A 19781-nucleotide genomic window follows, 5' to 3' on the forward strand; every position below is an offset into this window, starting at 1 on the left:
AGAAAATACCTACAATCCTTTATCCCAGAGCAGGTAGAATAAATTTGGAGGTGTAAGAAAATAGAGAACGGCCACAAGCTGTTATCAGTAATTAGAACAGGTATTGGTAATATTTTTCTGTAAAGAACCTGATAGTAAATATTATAAGCTTTGGGAGTCATACAGTCTTTGTCAAAACTATTTAATTCTGCCTTTTTTTTTTCTTCATGAAAAGCAGTATAGATAATATGTAAACAAATAAGCATGACTATGTTCCAATAAAGTTTGATTTACAAGCAGCCAGTGGATGTGGCCCATAGTTTACCAACTTCTGACTTAGAACTTTGGAGTGAATAATCTCTATTATGTGACTAGAATTATATTAAGAAGGGGAATGGAACACAAATGCACAGAGCTGAGGTGGGTGGTGGGACTGATCAAAAGAAATTTAAATGATAGAAATACCTGCACTATATAAGGTGGCTTTTTGTCCAAAATAAGTGAGTGCTATGGACTGAATGTTTGTCTCCCACCTCCCCCCAATTTATATGTTGGAACCCTAACCCCCAATGCAATGGTATTTGGAGATGGGGCCTTTGGGATGTAATTAGGTCATGAAGATGGAGCCCTCATGATGTATTTGTGTCCTTACAAGAAAGACAGGCGAGAACTTGCTATCTCTCTGGTTTCCTTCATGTGAGGATAAAACAAGAAAATGGCCATCTGCAAACCAGAAAGTGAGTCCTTACCAGACATCAGATCTGCCCGCCCCTTGATCTTGGACTTCCCAATCTCTAGAACTGTGAGAAATTGTTGTTTACTAGTAAGCCAGTCAGTGCATGATACTTCGTTACAGCAGCCAAAACTGACTGCAAGCTATTATATTAAAGGATCTAATAGGGTTCTTAATTGTTATTTTTAGGGGTATACCTCTATTTATATTATTCATTCCTCTTTTGAGGAAGTTGAGGCTCAGAGGGGATAAGAAACTTGCCTCAAAACACACAGCCTGGCTGAGCTGGCATTTGAACAACTAGTGTGTACAACTCTTAAGCCTCCCTCTGAAGAAAAGGTTGAACAGGTTTGCTTTAAAACTTATTTATTTATTTATTTATTTATAGGAAGTGATAGTTCCCTAATGTCCATTTATTTCTCATAGCCATAGGGTTGTCTGCCTTGCTTTTATTTTTTAAAATATATTTTATTGATTTTAGAGAGGAAGGGAGAGGGAGAGACAGATAGAAATGTCAATGAGGAGAGAGAATCATTGATTGGCTGCCTCCTGCACACCCCCTGCTGGAGATCAAGCCCGCAACCCAGGCATATGCCCTTGGCCAGAATCGAACCTGGGACCCTTCAGTACGCAGGCTGATACTCTATCCATTGAGCCAAACCAGCTAGGGTTAAAAACCCCTTTAAAAGATTAGTGTTTACTAAGCTTAGGGTCTTTCAGCTGTGACACACCACGTACTGTATGTTCAGTATCTATCTGAGCCCACCTCTTCATTGCTCCATGGGACTTGGAGGGCAAGGTGAACCAACAGAAACATTAACCTTATGCTGCTTGCTGTACCACACGTCACAAAGTCCTTTGTTTCTGATCCAAGAGTCTCATGTCTTCTGCCAGCATCTATGACCCTGTTCACATGCAAGTAGTACGAAATCTCACAACCTTCGGTCTTTAACACTCTCACACAAATGTCAAGGGTCAGTAACTCTCACTTTCTCATCTCTCATTGCACTTCAACTTCCTGTGGTTTGGCATGAGCCCCCAGTACAATACTGCAGCTGTTTTTGCTGATGTCACCAAAGACACCCTGACCACCAGTTTTGGTGGATATATGATTCCAGGCAACATCTTCTGGACCTCTGCAGCCTTAACACTGGGGCACATCCTCCTTCTGAAGTGCTCTGCCGTTAGCTTCCACGAGACCATGCTTTCCTGTCTGTCCTCATTGGTCCCTTTTATGGCCTCCTGGTCCCTGAGCAGCCCCATCAATGACCTGCCCACCTCCCTATTGCTCCACCAGCCCTCCCTGGTGAGCTGACTCACACTGTTGGTTTTAGGAACCTCAAGCATGGTGATGATCCCTTAAACTCTAGATCCAGTCCAGGCCTCTGACACAACTTAGCCACCTGCTGAGCAGCAACACCTCCACCTCAAGTGGTCCAAAAGGAACCCATCCGTCCCTGGCCCTCCATACCAACCACCAAATCCTCCCTCATGCTTCCACGCTCTCAGTCTGTGATACAATCAGACACCTCATTGCTCCTGTAAGTCATCCTTGACCCCTCACTGCTCCTCACACCCCAGAGTCCAGCTATCTTTGAGTGTTGCTTTACTCTCTATTTTAGGTCTCTGTATCCCTAACTCTTACCACGCTGCTCCTACACTGTTGTTCCCCCTCAGGTCCCAATCATTCCTGCTTTGGTGTGACTGCAATGTCCACACCAGGATGTGACATTGTCCACACAGCTTACTGGGCTTCCTGCCTCCTTCCCGCCCTCTTAAAGCACTCACTGCATTGTTGCCAGATTTACATATATTCCTAATATGTAAATCACATCAAATCATTTCCCTGCTTTAAGCCTTTCACTTGCTCCTCACTGCTTGACAAAGTGAAGGTTATTAGCAACATGGCTCACCCTGCTCTGTTATATCCTACCCAACCTCCAACCCCCTCTCCCTCAAGGACTCCTCCTTCTGACTCCTGTGGCCACTATCACTCAAAATAGGGGTGAAGGGAGAAGGTGTCTCAAAATAATACTCACTAAATGGTACTAATACTCACTAATTTGTGTTATCTTGAATCAGGAAGTCCTAAAATGTTGCATTTAACACTAGTCACATATTATGTCTGCCTCAAACCTATCGGAATGTCCTTAGTTTTTCTTCAAAAATAACATCACAGCCGAGGCCGGTTTGGCTCAGTGGATAGAGTGTCGGCCTGAGGACTGGGGGGGTCCCGGGTTTGATTCCGGTCAAGGGCATGTATCTTGGTTGCGGGCACGTCCCCGGCTGATCGATGTTTCTCTCTCATCGATGTTTCTAACTCTCTATCTCTCCCTTTCTCTCTGTAAAAAATCAATAAAGTGTATAAAAAAAATAACATCACAGTTTGGATCAGGAGCCATATCTCTACCCCATTATTCACTATCAATTTTGCTTAATAATCCCCTTGAGAAATAAACCAAAGTATTCCCCAGTTAAAGTATTGGAATAAATATATAATATATAATGTGTGTGTGTGTGTGTGTGTGTGTGTGTGTGTGTGTGTGTGTGTGTGTGTTTTAATTCCTCTTCTTCACCCTAGCAAACCAACCAACACTCTCGAGTGTCCACCAGGAGGCGCCAGGGGTATCGAAAACCTGCGGTACTTTCATGGCTGGAGAGGCGGCGGTGGATGCAGCAGCGATGGAACCAATTCTCTTTCTGAGAATCAGTGAGAGCAAAGGGAGAGGAGCTGCGTTATTTTAGGGAAACCTTGTCACTCTCCCCCTTCCGCGAGTAGGTAGTGTGTGGGGTGTGTGCGGGCCCCATGGAGAGGCGCTGGTGGCGGCTGCAGTGGCAGCTGGGGCTCCTATCGAGGCTGCAGCCGGCAGTAATCCGACCCCGCCGGCGCGGGGACTGAAGAGGCGCAGGGAGAGCGGCGAGCTGCTAACAAAAGCCCTCCGCGCAGGGCCAGATCCCAGGACGTGCGGTGAGTGAAGCGGCTCGGGAACCGGGAGCGGCGGGGCTATGTGACCCCCTCAAATCCACCTCGCTGGGATACGGTGTGTGGGAAGGGGGGGACTCGGAGGGCATCTGGGGGCAGGTGTCTGAGCCTAGACTGGGGGTGGATGGTGCCTTTTTAGCACATCAGACTTGGAGGGGATCAGGTGCATCTGGGAGGACCTTCTTCATCCCCGGCAAACACGGGGGTGGTAGTGGGGGGAAGCGTGGGCACAGCTCCTAGCAAACCCTAACCAAGAGACAGGAGAAAGATCCATCACCCCTCCCGGAGAGGCCTTTTGAGATTGAGGCATTTCTCTCAGCCCTTCCATCACCTCTGGACCCCATGCCTGGGTCTCCTTTGGCAGGGAGAAATCAACCATAACTTCTTCCCTAGGCAAATGGGGTCTTCGCAGCAGTGCACTGTGGGGGATGAACAGGCCTCTTCCTTTTTTGTTCTTGAAAAGCTGCATCCCCGGTTGCCCGCCTAAGCTACAAACAAATAGGCTAATCCTCCCGGGAATCCTCCAGCGGCCTCCCTGCCCGGCTCCTGCCTGCACCTCGATTTTTTCACCTTAACTTGCAGCAGGAAGAAAAAGCATCTAACGGGCCAGACGCCCTGGGGAGCTTGGCCACCGCCTCTACCCGCACTCCGGGGCTCAGGGAGATTGAGGCTGCGCTCTGTGCACCAGTACCCCACCCCACCCCCGGGGCTGCCTGGGTTTTCAGGGCATCCTTATTATGATTTACGTTCCATGGGGCCTCTAAACCTAATGCCAAAGCGGCTTAAGTTGGGATGGGATGGATATGAATGGGGAGGAGGGAACTGCTCTCAAATGGACCCCACAATATCCCTCCATGTCATTCGCAGAGACCCCACAAAAGGACACGTTTCCGCTATGGTGGACCCCATACCTGAAGAGGAGAAGGCGGGAGCCGAGGCTGGAGGCTCCGGAGGAAACGGAGCCGCTGCGTCCGTGCCCCCTGGCGCCCAAGGGGCCGAGCAGCCCTCGGCCTCTTCGCCCTCGGCCTCGGCCTCGGCCTCGGCGGCGGGGCCCCGCAAGGCCGAAGTCCCATGCGCAACAGAAGGCGGGCGGCGGGAGCAGTCCCCGCTGCTGCACCTCGACCTCTTCAACTTCGACTGTCCAGAGGCTGAGGGCAGCCGCTACGTGCTGACCAGCCCCCGCTCGCTCGAGGCCTGCGCCCGCTGCGCCGTCAAACCAGTGGAGCTGCTGCCACGGGCCCTGGCCGACCTGGTGCGCGAGGCCCCAGGCCGCTCCATGCGAGTGGCCACCGGCCTGTACGAGGCTTACGAGGCGGAGCGGCGCGCCAAGCTGCAGCAGTGCCGGGCCGAGCGCGAGCGCATCGTGCGCGAGGAGAAGCGGCGCCTCTTCACGCCCTTGGGCCACGCGGCCGCCGCGGCCTCGGCCTCGGCCCCGGCCCCCAACGCGGGCAGCAGCAGCAGCTGCAGCAGCGCCAGCCTCCCGGCCTCGCCCGCGCCGCGTGCGGCCCGCAAGGCATCCTCCAGTCCGTCCCCGGCTCGGCCCCAACCTACGCCCGCGGGCTCGCGGGCTGGTAGAAAAAGCCACTCACTGGACTCACTGTCGCGCCGGCGTGAGGGCGCCCTCAGTTCTGAGTCCGGCGCGTCGTCATCATCCTACAGCGGGGAGAGTCTGCGGGAGCTGCGCTGGCCACCACGAGCGTCTGCCAGGAACAGCTGCCCCGCGGGATCCTTGTCCTCTGCCCCCAACCCTCTGGGCCGCCCCTCTGCCCTGGCCCTGGTGCCACTCACGGCCCGCAGCTTCAGCCTCGGCGATCTGAGCCACTCGCCGCAGACAGCTAAGCATGTGGAACGCATCGTGCGCCAAGTGCGCGCCGAGCGGGGCCTGCGCGGGGTCCCGGAGCGCGACCGAAAGATCGCGGCGCTGATGCTGGCGCGACACCAGGAGGAGCGCCTGTTGCTGGAGCAGCGCGCCGCGGCCCACGGCCAATGGGAGCAGCAGCGCGTGTGCGCCGAACAGCGCCGGGAGCGCGAGGAGCGCGAGAAGCAGCGTGCCCTGGAGAAGGGCCGTCGGGCCTGGGCCGCGCAGGTGGAAGAGAGGCGCGGCCGCCGGGGCCGCGAGGAGCGCGAGGCGGCACGGCGACGACAGCAGCAATGCGAGCTTAGCGAGGAGCGGCGCCGGGAGCTGGCCGAGCGCCAGACCCTGCTGCGGCGGGAGCGGGCTGAGCGCGCGGCCCGGGAGGACCGGTTGCGCAAGCTGCACCAGGAGCAGAACCTGAAGCAGCGGGAGGAAGGCCTGCAGGAAGGGCGCGAGCGGGCCGAGCAAGTCCGCAGGGAGCGCGCCCAGCGCGTGGCTTGTACCAAGCAGCGGCAGGAGGGCCAACTGCAGCGGGAGAAGCGGAAACTGAGCAGGGCCGAGCAGGCGCGCCACCAGGCGCTGCTTCAAGGCCGGGCCCGCCAGGAGCGCGAGGAGCGCGAGGGCCTCCGGAGCTCCCTGGAGGCCAGCTTGGGTCGCGCGCAGGAGAACTACGAGCACTTGGTGGAGCAGCGTACCCGGGAGTTGCGGGAGCGGGCCCGGAGGGAGGAGCTGCAGGGTCGGCGGGCCAAGGAGGCGGCGGAGCGCAAAGATCGCGAGCATCAGGCGCACCTGGAGGCGCTGGCCCGGGCAGGCGAACGGCGGCTGCAGCACGCGACGCAAGTGGCGGAGGAGGCGGTGCAGCAGAAGGCGCGGCGCGTGGGACAGAGCCGTTTGGAGAAGGAGCGAGCCCAGCGTGCCAAAAAGGAGAAGGTGGAGAGGGACGAAGACTGCCGCCGGCGGGAGCTGCTCCAAGCCATCGGGCGCAAGCTGGAGCGCAGCGAGCAGCTGTCGCGGGAGCGGCGTAGCGCGCTGGAGAGCGCACGCTCCACAGCCCGGGCCTCCTTCCACGTGCGCGAGAAGGTGCGCGAGGAAACCAACACGCGCTCCTTCGACCGCATGGTGCGGGAGGCCCAGCTGAACGCCAGCCTGGACCGCAAATGACCGACACCCGGCGAGGGCCAGGCTGCCACGCTCAGCCCCGCGGGGCATCCCGTGGCTACTTTGACCAAACCTTGGGAGTCCTCCGTTGGGTCGCAGCACATACACCTCTCGAATTTTCCGACCAATAAGGCAATAAGAGGACTAACACGCCAGACCTGTCATTTCGCAGCCTTTGTTTTTAAAAACTGACTTCGTACGGAGATGACAAAGCACAATCTTTGACCATATCCACCCGTAGTGGCTCCCGCACCAGCTTTTGCCAAGCTATCATTTTGGTTGGAATAGAAAGCTGGGAGACAGGGGCTGGGTCGGGACCGGGGAGGGTCCCTGGGAGAGAGCGCAGGGATGATGGCCCCTCTACGCAGCAGTCATCCCAGGCACCTCTCATACATTGATGTCTGAGACCACTGCCCTTACTGCAGCTGAGGAGGCATCTCCCTGGCTCCTCCATCTTTTAAAATATGGCAAGTTTCACAAAGCTCAGAGGCCCACAGGAAAGCACAACAACTGGAAGGTGTTAGGCCACACCCAAGTGACCCAAAAAAGCTATTGATTTTTGTATACTTGACTTTGAATCTGCCACTAAGAGCAAATTCTGGTCTTTGTCCTGATAGGTGTTTTTTTTTTTTAATTTTTTATTCCCCTAAACTTTCTAGTTAGACAATCATCTACAAATAATGATCAATTTGTCTTTTTCTCCCCTATCTCCTATTCTCCCAAGTGACACACACACACAAATCAGGTGATTTGGTAACGCTGTTTAGCTTTAGCGGGAGCCCCCAGCGCCTGGGGGAGGCGGGTTCCTTAGGCAGCGGTGTTCCACAGGATTAAGCGTTCTTGCAGGGTAGTTTCCGGGGAGGAGGGTCTGATGCCCACTTCTTGGTGTGGAGCTCACTTCTCACAGACAGCAGCCATGCCTTAAGAAGCAGAGCTACCTTATGTGCCTGCCCAGGCCAGTCCTGCCTAAACCTCCAGCCCCAGATGCAGTCCCAAGGGTTGGCCCTGGGGAGTTTAGACTGTAGGATTCCCTCCATGAAGGAATCATCACAATGGCCCTAAGGGCAATTGACTGTGGTGGCTGAGAGCTGGAATTGCCTCTTGGCTGTTGAGAGTTGTGCTCAGTGTGGTTAACAGTGTATCTTCTCCTCTCCTCCCCCTTTAAATCCCCTCTCACCTATGACTGAAAGTATTTGATCGTCTCTCTGTGCCTCACCTTTCCCACTGGCCAGTACTCTTCTCCTGGTACCTCAAGGCCTCCCAGATCCAAAGCACCACCTCAGTATTATTTGTTGGTCTTCTTTGTGCCTTTTTTGACCTGGAGTTGGGAGGCAGGGGGGCTGCTGTTGGCTTAGTTTGTTTCTGGGAAAATGGATGCCTAGTGTTGGAAGGAGCAGGGCACCACACACAGATGGTCATTTAGCCTCTGGGGGAAAATACTTGTAAGACCATGCCGCTCCCTGGTCCAAAAAGTCCTGTTCGGTTGTCTTCAGGCAACTTAAACCCCTAGAGAATTTCCCTTCCCTGAAGCCAAAATCAGCCCCAGCAGTACCCATACACTGACTCTGCCTTCATCAGGAACGATTACTTTTTTCATTAAACCAGAATCAGGAAATAAAAGTTACCAAAAAAAAAAAATCAGGGTAGGCATATATCATGTATATTCTGCTGGGCAGAATTGTCCTTAAAATGTCTGGTATTCACACACACACACACACACACACACACACACACACTCATACATGTTTTGTCATTTCCCCCAATCCTAATCACGTGCCAACAGGTACAGGAGTATTGTGCAGAAGGAAGCTGTGTTTAGGTGTTATACTTAAGATGTTATGAAACCAGAAAAGGAGATATGCCAAGGTCTATTTCTTGAGTGGGTGAATTTTTCCTCAAATTTTCTTCTTGTCAATGACCAGGATGTCAGTGAGCTGTAATTATTGGCATTATCTGTGAGTTGGGGGCATTTAACTAAAATGTTGGTGTGATACTGGTAATTACCTTGTGATTCCTGATTTGCAAGAGGGCTTTTGAAAACTTAACAGGAGGTTCTACCTAAAACTTCTTACTTCCAAAGTAGGTGCATTCATATGAGAAGACACAATCTGGTGTTTTGGATAAGGCACTGGAAGATACATAGGGGATCTTACCTGGCCCTTTATTCAGTTTGTTTTCTGACCTCCTGAGTGACTGGGCAGATCACTTCTCTGTGCTCGGCTTCACACAAACACTGTGAGGAGGAGTCAGAATCAAAGTGGTGCTCTCAGTGGTATGACTGTAGAGCTGTGGGTACAGTCACTATAAAGAGAGAGAGTCATGTGACCATACTGTTCCCAGAGAGTGTATTATACTGTCGTGACTTAGTGCAGAGAGGAATGGTCTTGGAAAGTATGTTGCAGATCATAGTGTCACATGTGGCACTGAATATCACCAAATGAGAGTTTTGCACGTAGAGAAAAGCACTGTGTAAAGGAAAGAACTTTTGGATTCTTAAAAACAACAACAAATTGCCAAAACCGGTTTGGCTTAGTGGATAGAGCGTCGGCCTGTGGACTGAAGGGTCCCAGGTTCGATTCCGGTCAAGGGCATGTACCTTGGTTGCAGGCACATCCCCAGTAGCTGGTGTGCAGGAGGCAGCTGATCGATGTTTCTAACTCTCTATCTCTCTCCCTTCCTCTCTGTAAAAAATCAATAAAATATATTTTTAATTAAACAAACAAACAAACAAATAATACCATATAGCTAAGTAGAATTAAAGCAAACACAGAAACCAAACCTAGAAATAATAAAGAATGGTTCTTCCAAATTTCAGATTATCCTCTAGAACAGTGGTCGGCAAACTCATTAGTCAACAGAGCCAAATATCAACAGTACAACGATTGAAATTTCTTTTGAGAGCCGAAAACCGACTTCTGCGCATGGGCCACGAAGTTTCAATCGCACTGTACGTGCATGCCCGCACGTGGTATTTTGTGGAAGAGCCACACTCAAGGGGCCAAAGAGCCGAATGTGGCTTGGGAGCCGCAGTTTGCCAACCACTGCTCTAGAATATAGACCCATCTCTGTATTCTGGAATAAGTGGTCATGTTGTTCTCTGAGGAGGAGCAATTTCCAAGATTCTTTGTTGAGCCCTTTACTTATATTCTTTTTTTTTTTAAATGTGTTTTTATTGATTTCAGAGAGGAAGGGAGAGTGATAGAAACATCAAAGATGAGAGAGAATCACAGATTGGCTGCTTCCTCACATCCCCCACTGAGGTTCAAGCCTGTAACCTGGGCATGTGCCCTGACCGGGAATTGAACAGCAACCTCCTGGTTCATGAGTTTACCCTCAACTACTGAGTCACACCGGCCAGGATATTTATATTCTTCTCTTTGAAATTATGCCAGAGAGGAAAATTGTTTCTTATTCTAAAAACCAGCAGAAGAAAATTGGAGGTGGAGGTGTGGCAGAGATAATGGTGGAGAATGGCTTGCTTCTCCTGATGTGACCATTGGAACAAGTGCCCAGAATTTGCCTCGGGGCACCATGCGGAAAGTTCTTACAATCCAGTCCTCACCACACAGCTTTGAAGTGGCCCAAGACCTTCACCTTAGCCCTCTTGGAACATCCTGAAGTGAGGCGAGGAGGAATGGAAAGTGTTGGAAGAAGCTTTAGTTTGGTTCATTACCAAAGAAACAAGCGGGACGCTGTTTCAGATGGAATCACACATGAAGCTAGCCCAAGCAGTGAACGATGCTCACACCACACCTGGACAGGAAGATGGAAATGTACTTTCGGAAGCACATGGACTTGGAGTCTTCAATGGGAGCAGTAAGCAGGATTTGCCAAAGGCGAAGAGTCTGGTGTTCAAAAGGCCTATGAGAATGCAGCTTGTGTTCATGCCATTCTGTAACACCTACTGCTTATTCCCCCGCCTTTAAAACGTCCATTGGAACACAGAGGTGACTGACTCTTCATAAGGGGCTATGTCTTGTTTACCATTAATTCCCCTGTAGCCCACGGTTTAGCACTCACACAGGGTAAGCACATACATACTGGATGGAGAGAGGGATAGACGATAGATGGATGACGAACAAAAAAATGGTGACCAGGGTAAATCTGTATAAAATAGATCATGTGGACAGGCCTCCATTCATTCAACAAATTTGTATTGAGTACCTGCTGTGTGCTGGGCACTAGTCTTGTTGCTGGGGAGATGGTCTCTGATCGTTGACCCCAGGAACCATTTATGCTGCAATGTCATGAGCAAACACCTTTATTTCCCCATTGGGCTTAATTACCTTCCCATCCTGGTATCCATTTACAGGCAGACCTGATGGTTCTTAAAGCACTAATTTCAAGCATTTTCACTTTCCTGAGAACACTCTCTCTGCCAACCAACCATCACTTAAGTCTTTGTTGTTCTCTTTCCCTCAGAAGAACCTTGATTAATCAAATCAAATTCATAAGGTCTTGTACAAATGCTTTAAATTATAGTCAGAGAGATTAATTACCTTCAGTGGAGCTGGGCAGGCACATAAGGTAGCTCTGCTTCTTAAGGCATGGCTGCTGTCTGTGAGAAGTGAGCTCCACTGAATGACAGTGAGCTCCCTGTCATTTCAAGGGCATTGGTCTGTGTTGCCTTTAGCAGGGGCAGCATAAATAATGATCGTGGACCTAGAGAACCACGTCTCAGGCTGTGCAAAGTCCCACGTCACCAAAATGGGATCAGCCCCATCATTCAGCTGTTCTCGCTGAAACAAGAAACTCAACATTTCAGAAGCATTTCCAGTTTTAAAGTCCCAACAAGAAGATTTCTGATCAATACTAAATCCAGGAGAAAGTTCAGCGAACCAGAATATCCCACTTCTTAAGGCTTCCAGGTGACGGGGGTGACACAGAGGTTGCTGTGGAGACTTGCCTCTGTTTTCACCGTATGACTGCATCTCCACCCCTGACACATTTGGCAGAGGAACGTAAGGAAACTTGGTATTTCTTGGCACAGGCTGGATAGGGGCTTTCAGGGACCCAACAGAAAACTCATAGTTCTAAAAATGTTGTTTAGGCCTTATATGTGACACATTCGGCTTTGGGTGTCAGATGCAGCGCCTACAGGATTACACCCGGTCATGTGCTTTGCAGAAGAGCATCTTGTCTGCTCACGTGTGTGCTCTGTCTCACGGAGCTCTGAGGCAGTCTCCACATGCGCCTCCTCCCAGCCCCTGCCTCCACCACCACCACATGCCCCCAGCCTGGTGCTGATTTGGTTTCACATAGGTCAGGATGGGACAGGGTGGAGTTAGTAGCGTATGTTAGGATGTACTATAGAAGGAGAGAGTGGTTTCTCTCTGAGGAACACTGGTAGTCATTGTTCCCAGTGTGATTCGTCAAATATCGTCGTGTCCCACATGAGCACAAAAACCTAGTCCAAAGTGATTTCTAACTAAATTAGGTGTCATTTAGCAGTGTTCGATGGCATGTTTTTTGTCAGACACCTGCACAATTCACAGGACGGGCAGAAAGATGATCTAGATCTACTATATTTGAGCGTGCATGTGCATGCACACTTCGGTAGGAACCAATCCCAGCATCAGCAGTCTTGCAGAGAGAGGAAGCCTGAAGCCATCTTATTCTCCCAGGGAATGGTAAGCTCTGGTAAAACTGAGCTGCCCCTTGGTGGGGGTCCCTTGATTCACCCACTTCCAGCCCTAAGGCCCCTTCAGGCTCTGGCCTATAAGCATGGCATCTATATTTCCCAAGTCCCATCCTTGAGCCACATGGGTGACAAAGGCTTCTCATACTGCTGCTACCCTTCTCCTTCCTTCTACTTGGTGTGAGAGACTGGCTGGGAAATGGAATTTCAAAGCCAAAATGTTGATATTTGGAACATAGTGTGACAGAATGCTAATATTTACAAAATTCTGAAAATCCAATCCATGGTCACCATACCTCCAAGGCAAAGCGTTTGGCAAAGGAGCAAGAGTCTTGATGTATCCAAACAATTACTAACTGTTCCACATGCCCCTCTCGTCATCTGTAAAATGGGGACAATAAATTCTACTTGGTAGGGAGTTGTGAAATGAGCTAATGCTTGGAAGGCAGCACAGTCCTGGCAGATAGCATTCAATTTGTGGATACTGTTATTCTGAACTTAGGAGGGTGGAAAGGGAAGGAATGGAGTAGGTTGAACTTCAGCCAGGTGGTATTGGTGGACACCAGGCTCGGATGACAGCCCTTTGGGGTTGTCTGTATCCCTGGCTGTGTGGCATTCCCCCAGCCATTCCAGAGGAAGGGGCTCTGGAGTAATGGGTCCCCAGGAATGTGCTGTAGTCTGTGGCTGGGGGAGCGAAGGGCGCCCTTGTTTACCAAATGTTTGGCAATAACATTGACATCTGATTATAATATTTGAAACGATGCCTAAAATGACAGGAAATTTTAAAATTTGCATATCTTTCTTGGGGGAAAGATGGTGTGTTTCTGTCCTGGTGAAACCCAAATTCTATGAAAGCATCTTTAGTAGAACCAAGTGGGAGACACTTTGGGAGAACCACTGTTCTGGGGGCTCTGGTACTGCAGGATGTGGCACCTGGCAGGGAATCTGAGGTGAGCAGCCATCGCAGCTATGACCACATGGGAATGAGGAAGAGGGTCCGCGACAAGCCCGTTGTGGGAAAGGGCTATTGGGCTCACTGTAAGAATAGATATTGGAGCAGGAAGGAGAGGTAGGTGTGCAGTAGCATCACTTCATCCTCAACAAATGACTTCCTCTGGGAAGGCTGAGAAAATGCCCAGCCTCCTTTCCTGCCACCCCCACCCCCACCCCACCCCCCACCCTCTAGCCTACAGACAGCTGCATGGAGGTCAGCTGCAGGACTGGGTTTGTAAAAGTCTGTTTTCCACTCTGGACATGTATCAATGCACAGAGGTACTGAACAGGTCAACTGGTCCATGCTAGCTCTCACTGTGCATTGAGAAGTGAGGACTCAGAGTCGGACAAGATTCCAGGAGCTCGCCTGCTTTGTCATCTTTCTTATTATTCCCCTTGGATACCCTATAGGGAGGCCCCAGTGAACCTTAGAGGCCTCCTGAGCCCTCAGCAAAATAGTAGAGTAGTCAGACTGTGCCTCCCACAAATATAGGCTTGTTTGAAGAGATCTCACAGGGTGAGCAAAACATATAGCCAAAGGGAGCAATTTGCTAATGCTGGGATTGCAGGGCTAATGATAACTAATGTGTACGAAGCATTTACATTGTGCAGATGACTGTTTTAAGAGCTGAATCCTCACAAGATCTCTATGAAGTAGGTACACTATCACTCCCATTTTACAGAGGAGAAAATTGAGGCACCAAGTTTAAGAAACTTGTGCAAGTTCACACACCTAGTATTGGGCAGAACTGGGCTTGGACTCAAGTTAGTCTGGCTGTATAGCAAATGCTTATAACTAGTATACTTGGCTCAGCCAAAAACTCTGGCCTTACACTTCATAGTCTGCCTCCATTGCCATAGGTTGGTTGAGAATTCTGCCTGGGTTCCCACTTCCTGCAGCTGTTGGTGGCAAAACAGCACCAGGTATTACACCTCAGTTCAGCAACCTTGGTACTTGAATTCTGGCTAAGAAATAATTCAGATCCAAGACTCAAACTAGAAGAGAAAGTTTATTTAGAAAGTGACAGAGGTAGAAGAAGTGAGCCTTAGAAGAAATGGGTTCATAAAACAAAAGAGGGGCCCTTGGAGCTTAGGAGAAAGAGAGAGACAAAAGGAAAAATAAAACAAAACAAAACCACGCCTGGGGGAGGGAATAGGGAAAGGCACAGGGCGTGCTCCATAGAGAGGGCCATGCTGGGTCTTCTGTCCTGAGGGCTTTTAAGGGAAGGATTTTAGGGGAAGTCCCAGGGGGAGATCTCAATAGAATCTTCATCAGCTTTCCAGGTGTGTCCTTTCAGGGTCCTGGTTTCCACTGACTGCTCAGTGCCAGGGCAGGGGGTCATTAGTCAATGTAGCTGGTCCTGAGGCAGCCATGGCATCACTTGTCTGCTTTTGCTGCTCTTCTGGATCTGGAGTTGAAAAGCAACTGAGGCCTGGATGCTATCCCTAGGGGTTAATGCTTAAGGGAGTCATCATACAAGGACCCATATAGGAGTCACATGAGGCTGCCAGAAGCCAATTTCAGCATGTCATAATTGCAAGAGTTTCATCAAAAGGTTGATGGAACTTGGGGACTCAACAAGGGCTGAATCACATATGTTATCACCTGTTGGAATGGCTAAAGGCATTTCCCTCAATCCTGAAAAGGTTGATTGTTTACTGCCAGACAGCTCAGGGCTCCTTAATCTACATGTTATTGCCTCCTGTTGGCCAAACACCTGGACAGCCAAGCCAATTTCCCAATCTGACAATGCTTCTGTACGAAACCCTACCCTTTGAAGTGTATCTCCACCTTGCCTTAGGACAATTTGTGTTAATAAAAAGCAAGGGGTCCTGAGACAAGGAGAATTTAGCTCCTTTAGCTAAAGCTCCTCTGACCCCCAATGCCTTTCAAAATTATCTTTTGTCTCTGGACTCCTACTTAATCTACACACAGCCTTTCTCCAGATTCCAGAACCCTTCTAGATGCTGGATCAAGACCCACTGGCATTAAATGATGCCCCAATGTCCGGCATTATAAGGCCACTCTTCAGCCCCTTGGTTCTCCTCCAAGAGGGTTTACCACATGACCAGAGATGCCAGGGGAGGGAAGGTTGGGGAGGGTCCAAGCTGCATGACCATCAGTATGAAAGGTCAGGGGTCTAATCCACAACCAGCGACATGCTAGGGGAGGAAAGGCTACCCTGGGGGCCAGGTCCTACTTTTCCCAGTTTTGCCTGTTGCTGGGCACTCACTCGGGGCTTTCTGCCCTGGTGACCTCCTGTACCTGGCCCATCGTCCCTGCTCAGCTCATGTCTGTCTAACTGCCTACCACATAGCCGCTAAAAGAAGTGAAAACAAATGACAGGGAGGGAGGGAAGTGAACTTCCCTGGGAAGGGGAAGAAATGATCTATGGATGGCTATTAAAATAAGTAAAAGCATCATTATGTCCAAGAAAGGAGAAAATGCAGTGAGCACATAGACATACATTAGGGGAATAGAAAGAGAGAGAGGCTGGGGAATACTAGGATGAATTCACAGACAGAAAACTTCAGGGGGGATATGAATGTTGTGAACACATGAGCATGGCTGAGAAAGTCACTGCCTCAGCAGAGGAACGACAGGCCCCTCGCTGCAGCCCCCTGAGGCGGCCGAAGCAAGGTCCAGGGAGGAGAAAAGCGAGCCGGTGCCTTAGAAACTGACAGTTGCTCTTTAGGTCCCGACTCAAAATGTGATCGTAGTCTATAGGTGTCAGGTCTACATAGACCAGGGGTGGGGAACCTTTTTCCTGCCAAGGGCCATTTGGAATTTTATCATATCATTTGCTTAATGTAATTCATTTAATATAAATTGATGTTTCTATGAAAAGCGCTCCTAGATTTATTGAATTTTGAGTCTTGCCTTTGAGCAGAGCTGGACCAAATACGGCCCAAGGGCTGACATTCCTCACCCCTGACATAGACAATGGTAGGCAAGCTGACTGTAAGGGGCTTTCTAAACATCACCAAAACCCCTAGCAAAAAAAGAATGTAACAAAAACATACAGTTTCTTGTGCTTGTGATTAAACCAGTTAACAAATTCATGAAATCTACTAGAAAGTACTTTTTAAGATATTTCCTCTCTCTCTGGGCACCAAAAGTGACCTGGTGCCTGCCTCAAGTAGCAGAAAACATATACAAAGCTCAAGGGAAAGGCAGTGTGCTTTGTGACCTTGAGGGAGTGACCTTGAGGTACATCATTGGGAAGGTGACTTAAACTGTACACAGAGTGCTAACATTTAGAATGACTTAGGCTATATTTGTCAGGCAAGAGAAAAATCTAGTACTGGTTTTCTTTAGTGTTCTTTTCATCTAGTCCTGAAGATGCCAGATTGACTGGAAACTTTCAATTAGGCTGAACAATATGAAATTGTTGATATTCAACTGTTTTTTGACCCCAAAAAAAGCAGCTGACAATGGGGTGACTGGTGCCCTAAATGAGCTGTCTGAAGCCCTTGCAGGAAGGGGGAGTAGGGGAAGGAGGGAGCTGTCCAGGTGGCTGGGGCATCCAGGCTCATGTGGGAAGAGATGTCCTATAAGGAGCTGGCACAGACAGGTCAAGGGCAGCCTGCTGGCGTGCACAGGCAAAGGGCAGCTTTTCTGCCTGTGTGACGCATAAATTTATGCTAGTGCATCTAAATAGGAGCTCACTTGGTCTCCCCCACAGACTGGGCTGAATGGCAGTTCATTTCCCTAGAATCTGCAAACTTTTCTGCAGAGGCTGTCGCCTTCTGCCTGATGCACGCTCCCAGGAGTCCTGCGGGAAGCAAGCTGATCAGCAGCTGCTGCCTGTCCGGAATACCAAACAGCCAACAGCCAGCAGTGCAGACTCCCAACTCCCTGCTGCAGCCCGCTCCCCGGGGGCTCCAGCTCCAGCTCCGCTCTCTAAAAGCCCTTTATCTCCATCCATTGTGGCTTTTCTACAAACCCACTTGTTTCAAGGTGGTAGAAATAAGCCCACAATTCAACAACATGTTTCTAAAAGTTTCTCCATGACAACGCAGGACCGCAGGCTGCCAGCTCGGAGCCAGTCAGTGAATGGCCCTGGGGGCAGACAACACAGAGATAGCACAGAGCAGCTGGAGATGCTAAAATTGCCTCAGCGGTAAGGCAGTCCTGGGGTTAACCTGCCCCAGATTCTGGGGACGCAGTGAGTACATGTCTACAGATGCCCAACAATAATAATCCATAAACCTTGACTTGAGCACAGAAGCCAAATAGTCCAGAGCAGCTTGGACTTTTCTTTTGTTTCTTAAATGATGTTTTGCATCTGAACAAGAGGTGGGAATAATGAGACTGCAGAAAAGAAGGACCCGGGTTTTTAAAGGGCTGCCAGTGCTTTGTGATGGGCAGTTTCTTTTTAAATCTCAAGTATTGTCCAGATGGTGTGTCTCGACAGATGTCGCCTCCCTCCGCCCCCTCGTTTCACTCTCAGCCACAGCTGATCTCACGTGGCCAGAGCCTGTGGACGGGATCTGTCCTCCCCCGCCCTAACATTTGATGGCATCAGTAACCTTGCACAGAATGTCGGGCAGCAGAGATGGCTGCTCAAGACCCACGGAGCGGCTTCCTAGGAGACAGCGTGTAGCTGGCAGTGTGTGGGGGTCATCAAGAAAAATCACAGCCCTGGCCGGGGTGGCTCAGTTGGTTAGAATGCCATCCTGTGTGTGGGAAGGTCGCAGGTTTCATTCCCGTCAGGGCACAGACCTAGGTTGTGGATTGGACCAACCAATGTTTCTCTTTCTCTCTTTCTTTCTCTCTCCCTCTCTCTCTCTCATTTTCCTTCTCCCCCTCTCTTTCCCTTCCTCTGTCTCTAAAATCAATTTTTTAAAAAGAAAGGAAAAAGGAAAATTATAAACAAACGAGAAAGCCAAAGGAGCAAGGTAGGGGCTTATCTGTGAGTTGGAAACAGAAGTGAAGACAGGAGCCAAACCAGATGACACTGATTTTCCTTCCCAACTCTGCCCTTGCATTTAGCTTCTTTAGGACTAACTGAGAAGCAGGGCCTCCAGACCTGCGGGCAGCCTTTAGTGGGAGTCAGGGGCTTCCCTGCCTTCCTCGTACTGCACCCCCCTCCCAGCCTCCAGCCTTCACTCCACCTGTTTATTTATTTTTTAAAAAATATATTTTATTGATTTTTTACAGAGAGGAAGGGGGAGGGATAGAGAGTTAGAAACATCGATGAGAGAGAAACATCCTCAGCTGCCTCTTGCACACCCCCTACTGGGTATGTGCCCACAACCAAGGTACATGCCCTTGACTGGAATCGAACCTGGGACCATTGAGTCCGCAGGCCGACACTCTATCCACTGAGCCAAACAAGTTAGGGCCACTCCACCTGTTTAAACAGAGCCCTCTTCACTGGTTGGTGGTTCCATGATTTGGTTTCAAAACAGGGGACACGAAAGGCTCTCAACTCCAACAGAATGAGAAGGACATACATCAGAGGCATTGAAATCAGATCATTTGCCACCAGTCCAGGCATCAAACAACTCCAATCTCAAGGCGCCTTGAGCCACCTATCCCCATTCTCCTGGGATTTTCAAATAGGACCAGGGCTCCCTCCATCCCGGTTCCCCTTTACTCTTCTGATGGGGTCAATGCTGAGCTCCTGCTCTGACCTCAATACCACCTTTGGCTGCAGGGTGGGGCGGTGGACGTCTCCCTTGGGTTGCTTTCTATGGTCAGTGACTCTCCACACAGAGCTGACAAGGGACGCATGCCAGCTTTGGCTCTGGGGTAACTAATTCATGGCTGAGGCTCCTCTATGTCATAGAGGGTTATTTTTACCTCCGAAGTTACAGGACCAGTTACATAACTTGCAGTCCCAGTGCAAAATGAAAATGCATGGCCTCTCATTCAAAAATCATTAACAATTTCAAGACAGAGCGTTAAACCAAGTACAGGACCCTTCTGAGCCCAGGGTCCAAATCGTTGTACCTGGTAGAAGAGGCTGTAGCCAAACATCAGGAGATAAAATTTCTGGAGTTTTAAACTTTGAGAGTAATTAGGACGTTCACAGTGGCAAAGCCAGACTCATATTAGCCAGAAGAAATTCCGACACCCTAATTTGTTGTTTTTCTTTATCTAATGCCCCTTCAGCTCCTTCCCTACACACGAGTACAAGGGTTGGGGAGTGTTTTTCTAGGACCATCAGACACGGGTGATAGGACACAGCCTTTCCCAAAGTGGGAGAGCCTGGTGTCTGCCCATTTCATTGAGAATCAGCCCTCTTGCAAAAATTGTTCAGTGGTTAAAATTATAGAGTCAGACACACCTGCCCTTGGGCCACCTTGGGCAAAATTACATCATTTCCCTGAGCTTCTGTTTCCCCATCTATAAAGTGGGGTCAATAATGGTTCCTACTTCACAGGTTGCTCTGAGGAGTAAATGAAATAAAACACAAAGGGGGAATAGCACAGT

The 19781-nt window shown here is 49.9% G+C and overlaps 1 protein-coding gene across 1 annotated transcript; it reads left to right on the forward strand.

Annotated features, from left to right (window-relative positions):
• Positions 1-4590: 4590 nt before the first annotated feature.
• On the forward strand, positions 4591-6711 carry CCDC177 (coiled-coil domain containing 177). Its single transcript, XM_054715474.1, has one exon. The coding sequence runs from the start codon at positions 4591-4593 to the stop codon at positions 6709-6711; it is 2121 nt and encodes a 706-aa protein (XP_054571449.1).
• Positions 6712-19781: the final 13070 nt, after the last annotated feature.

This window comes from Eptesicus fuscus, chromosome 5 (genome assembly GCF_027574615.1).
Source record: "Eptesicus fuscus isolate TK198812 chromosome 5, DD_ASM_mEF_20220401, whole genome shotgun sequence".
NCBI lineage: Eukaryota > Metazoa > Chordata > Mammalia > Chiroptera > Vespertilionidae > Eptesicus > Eptesicus fuscus.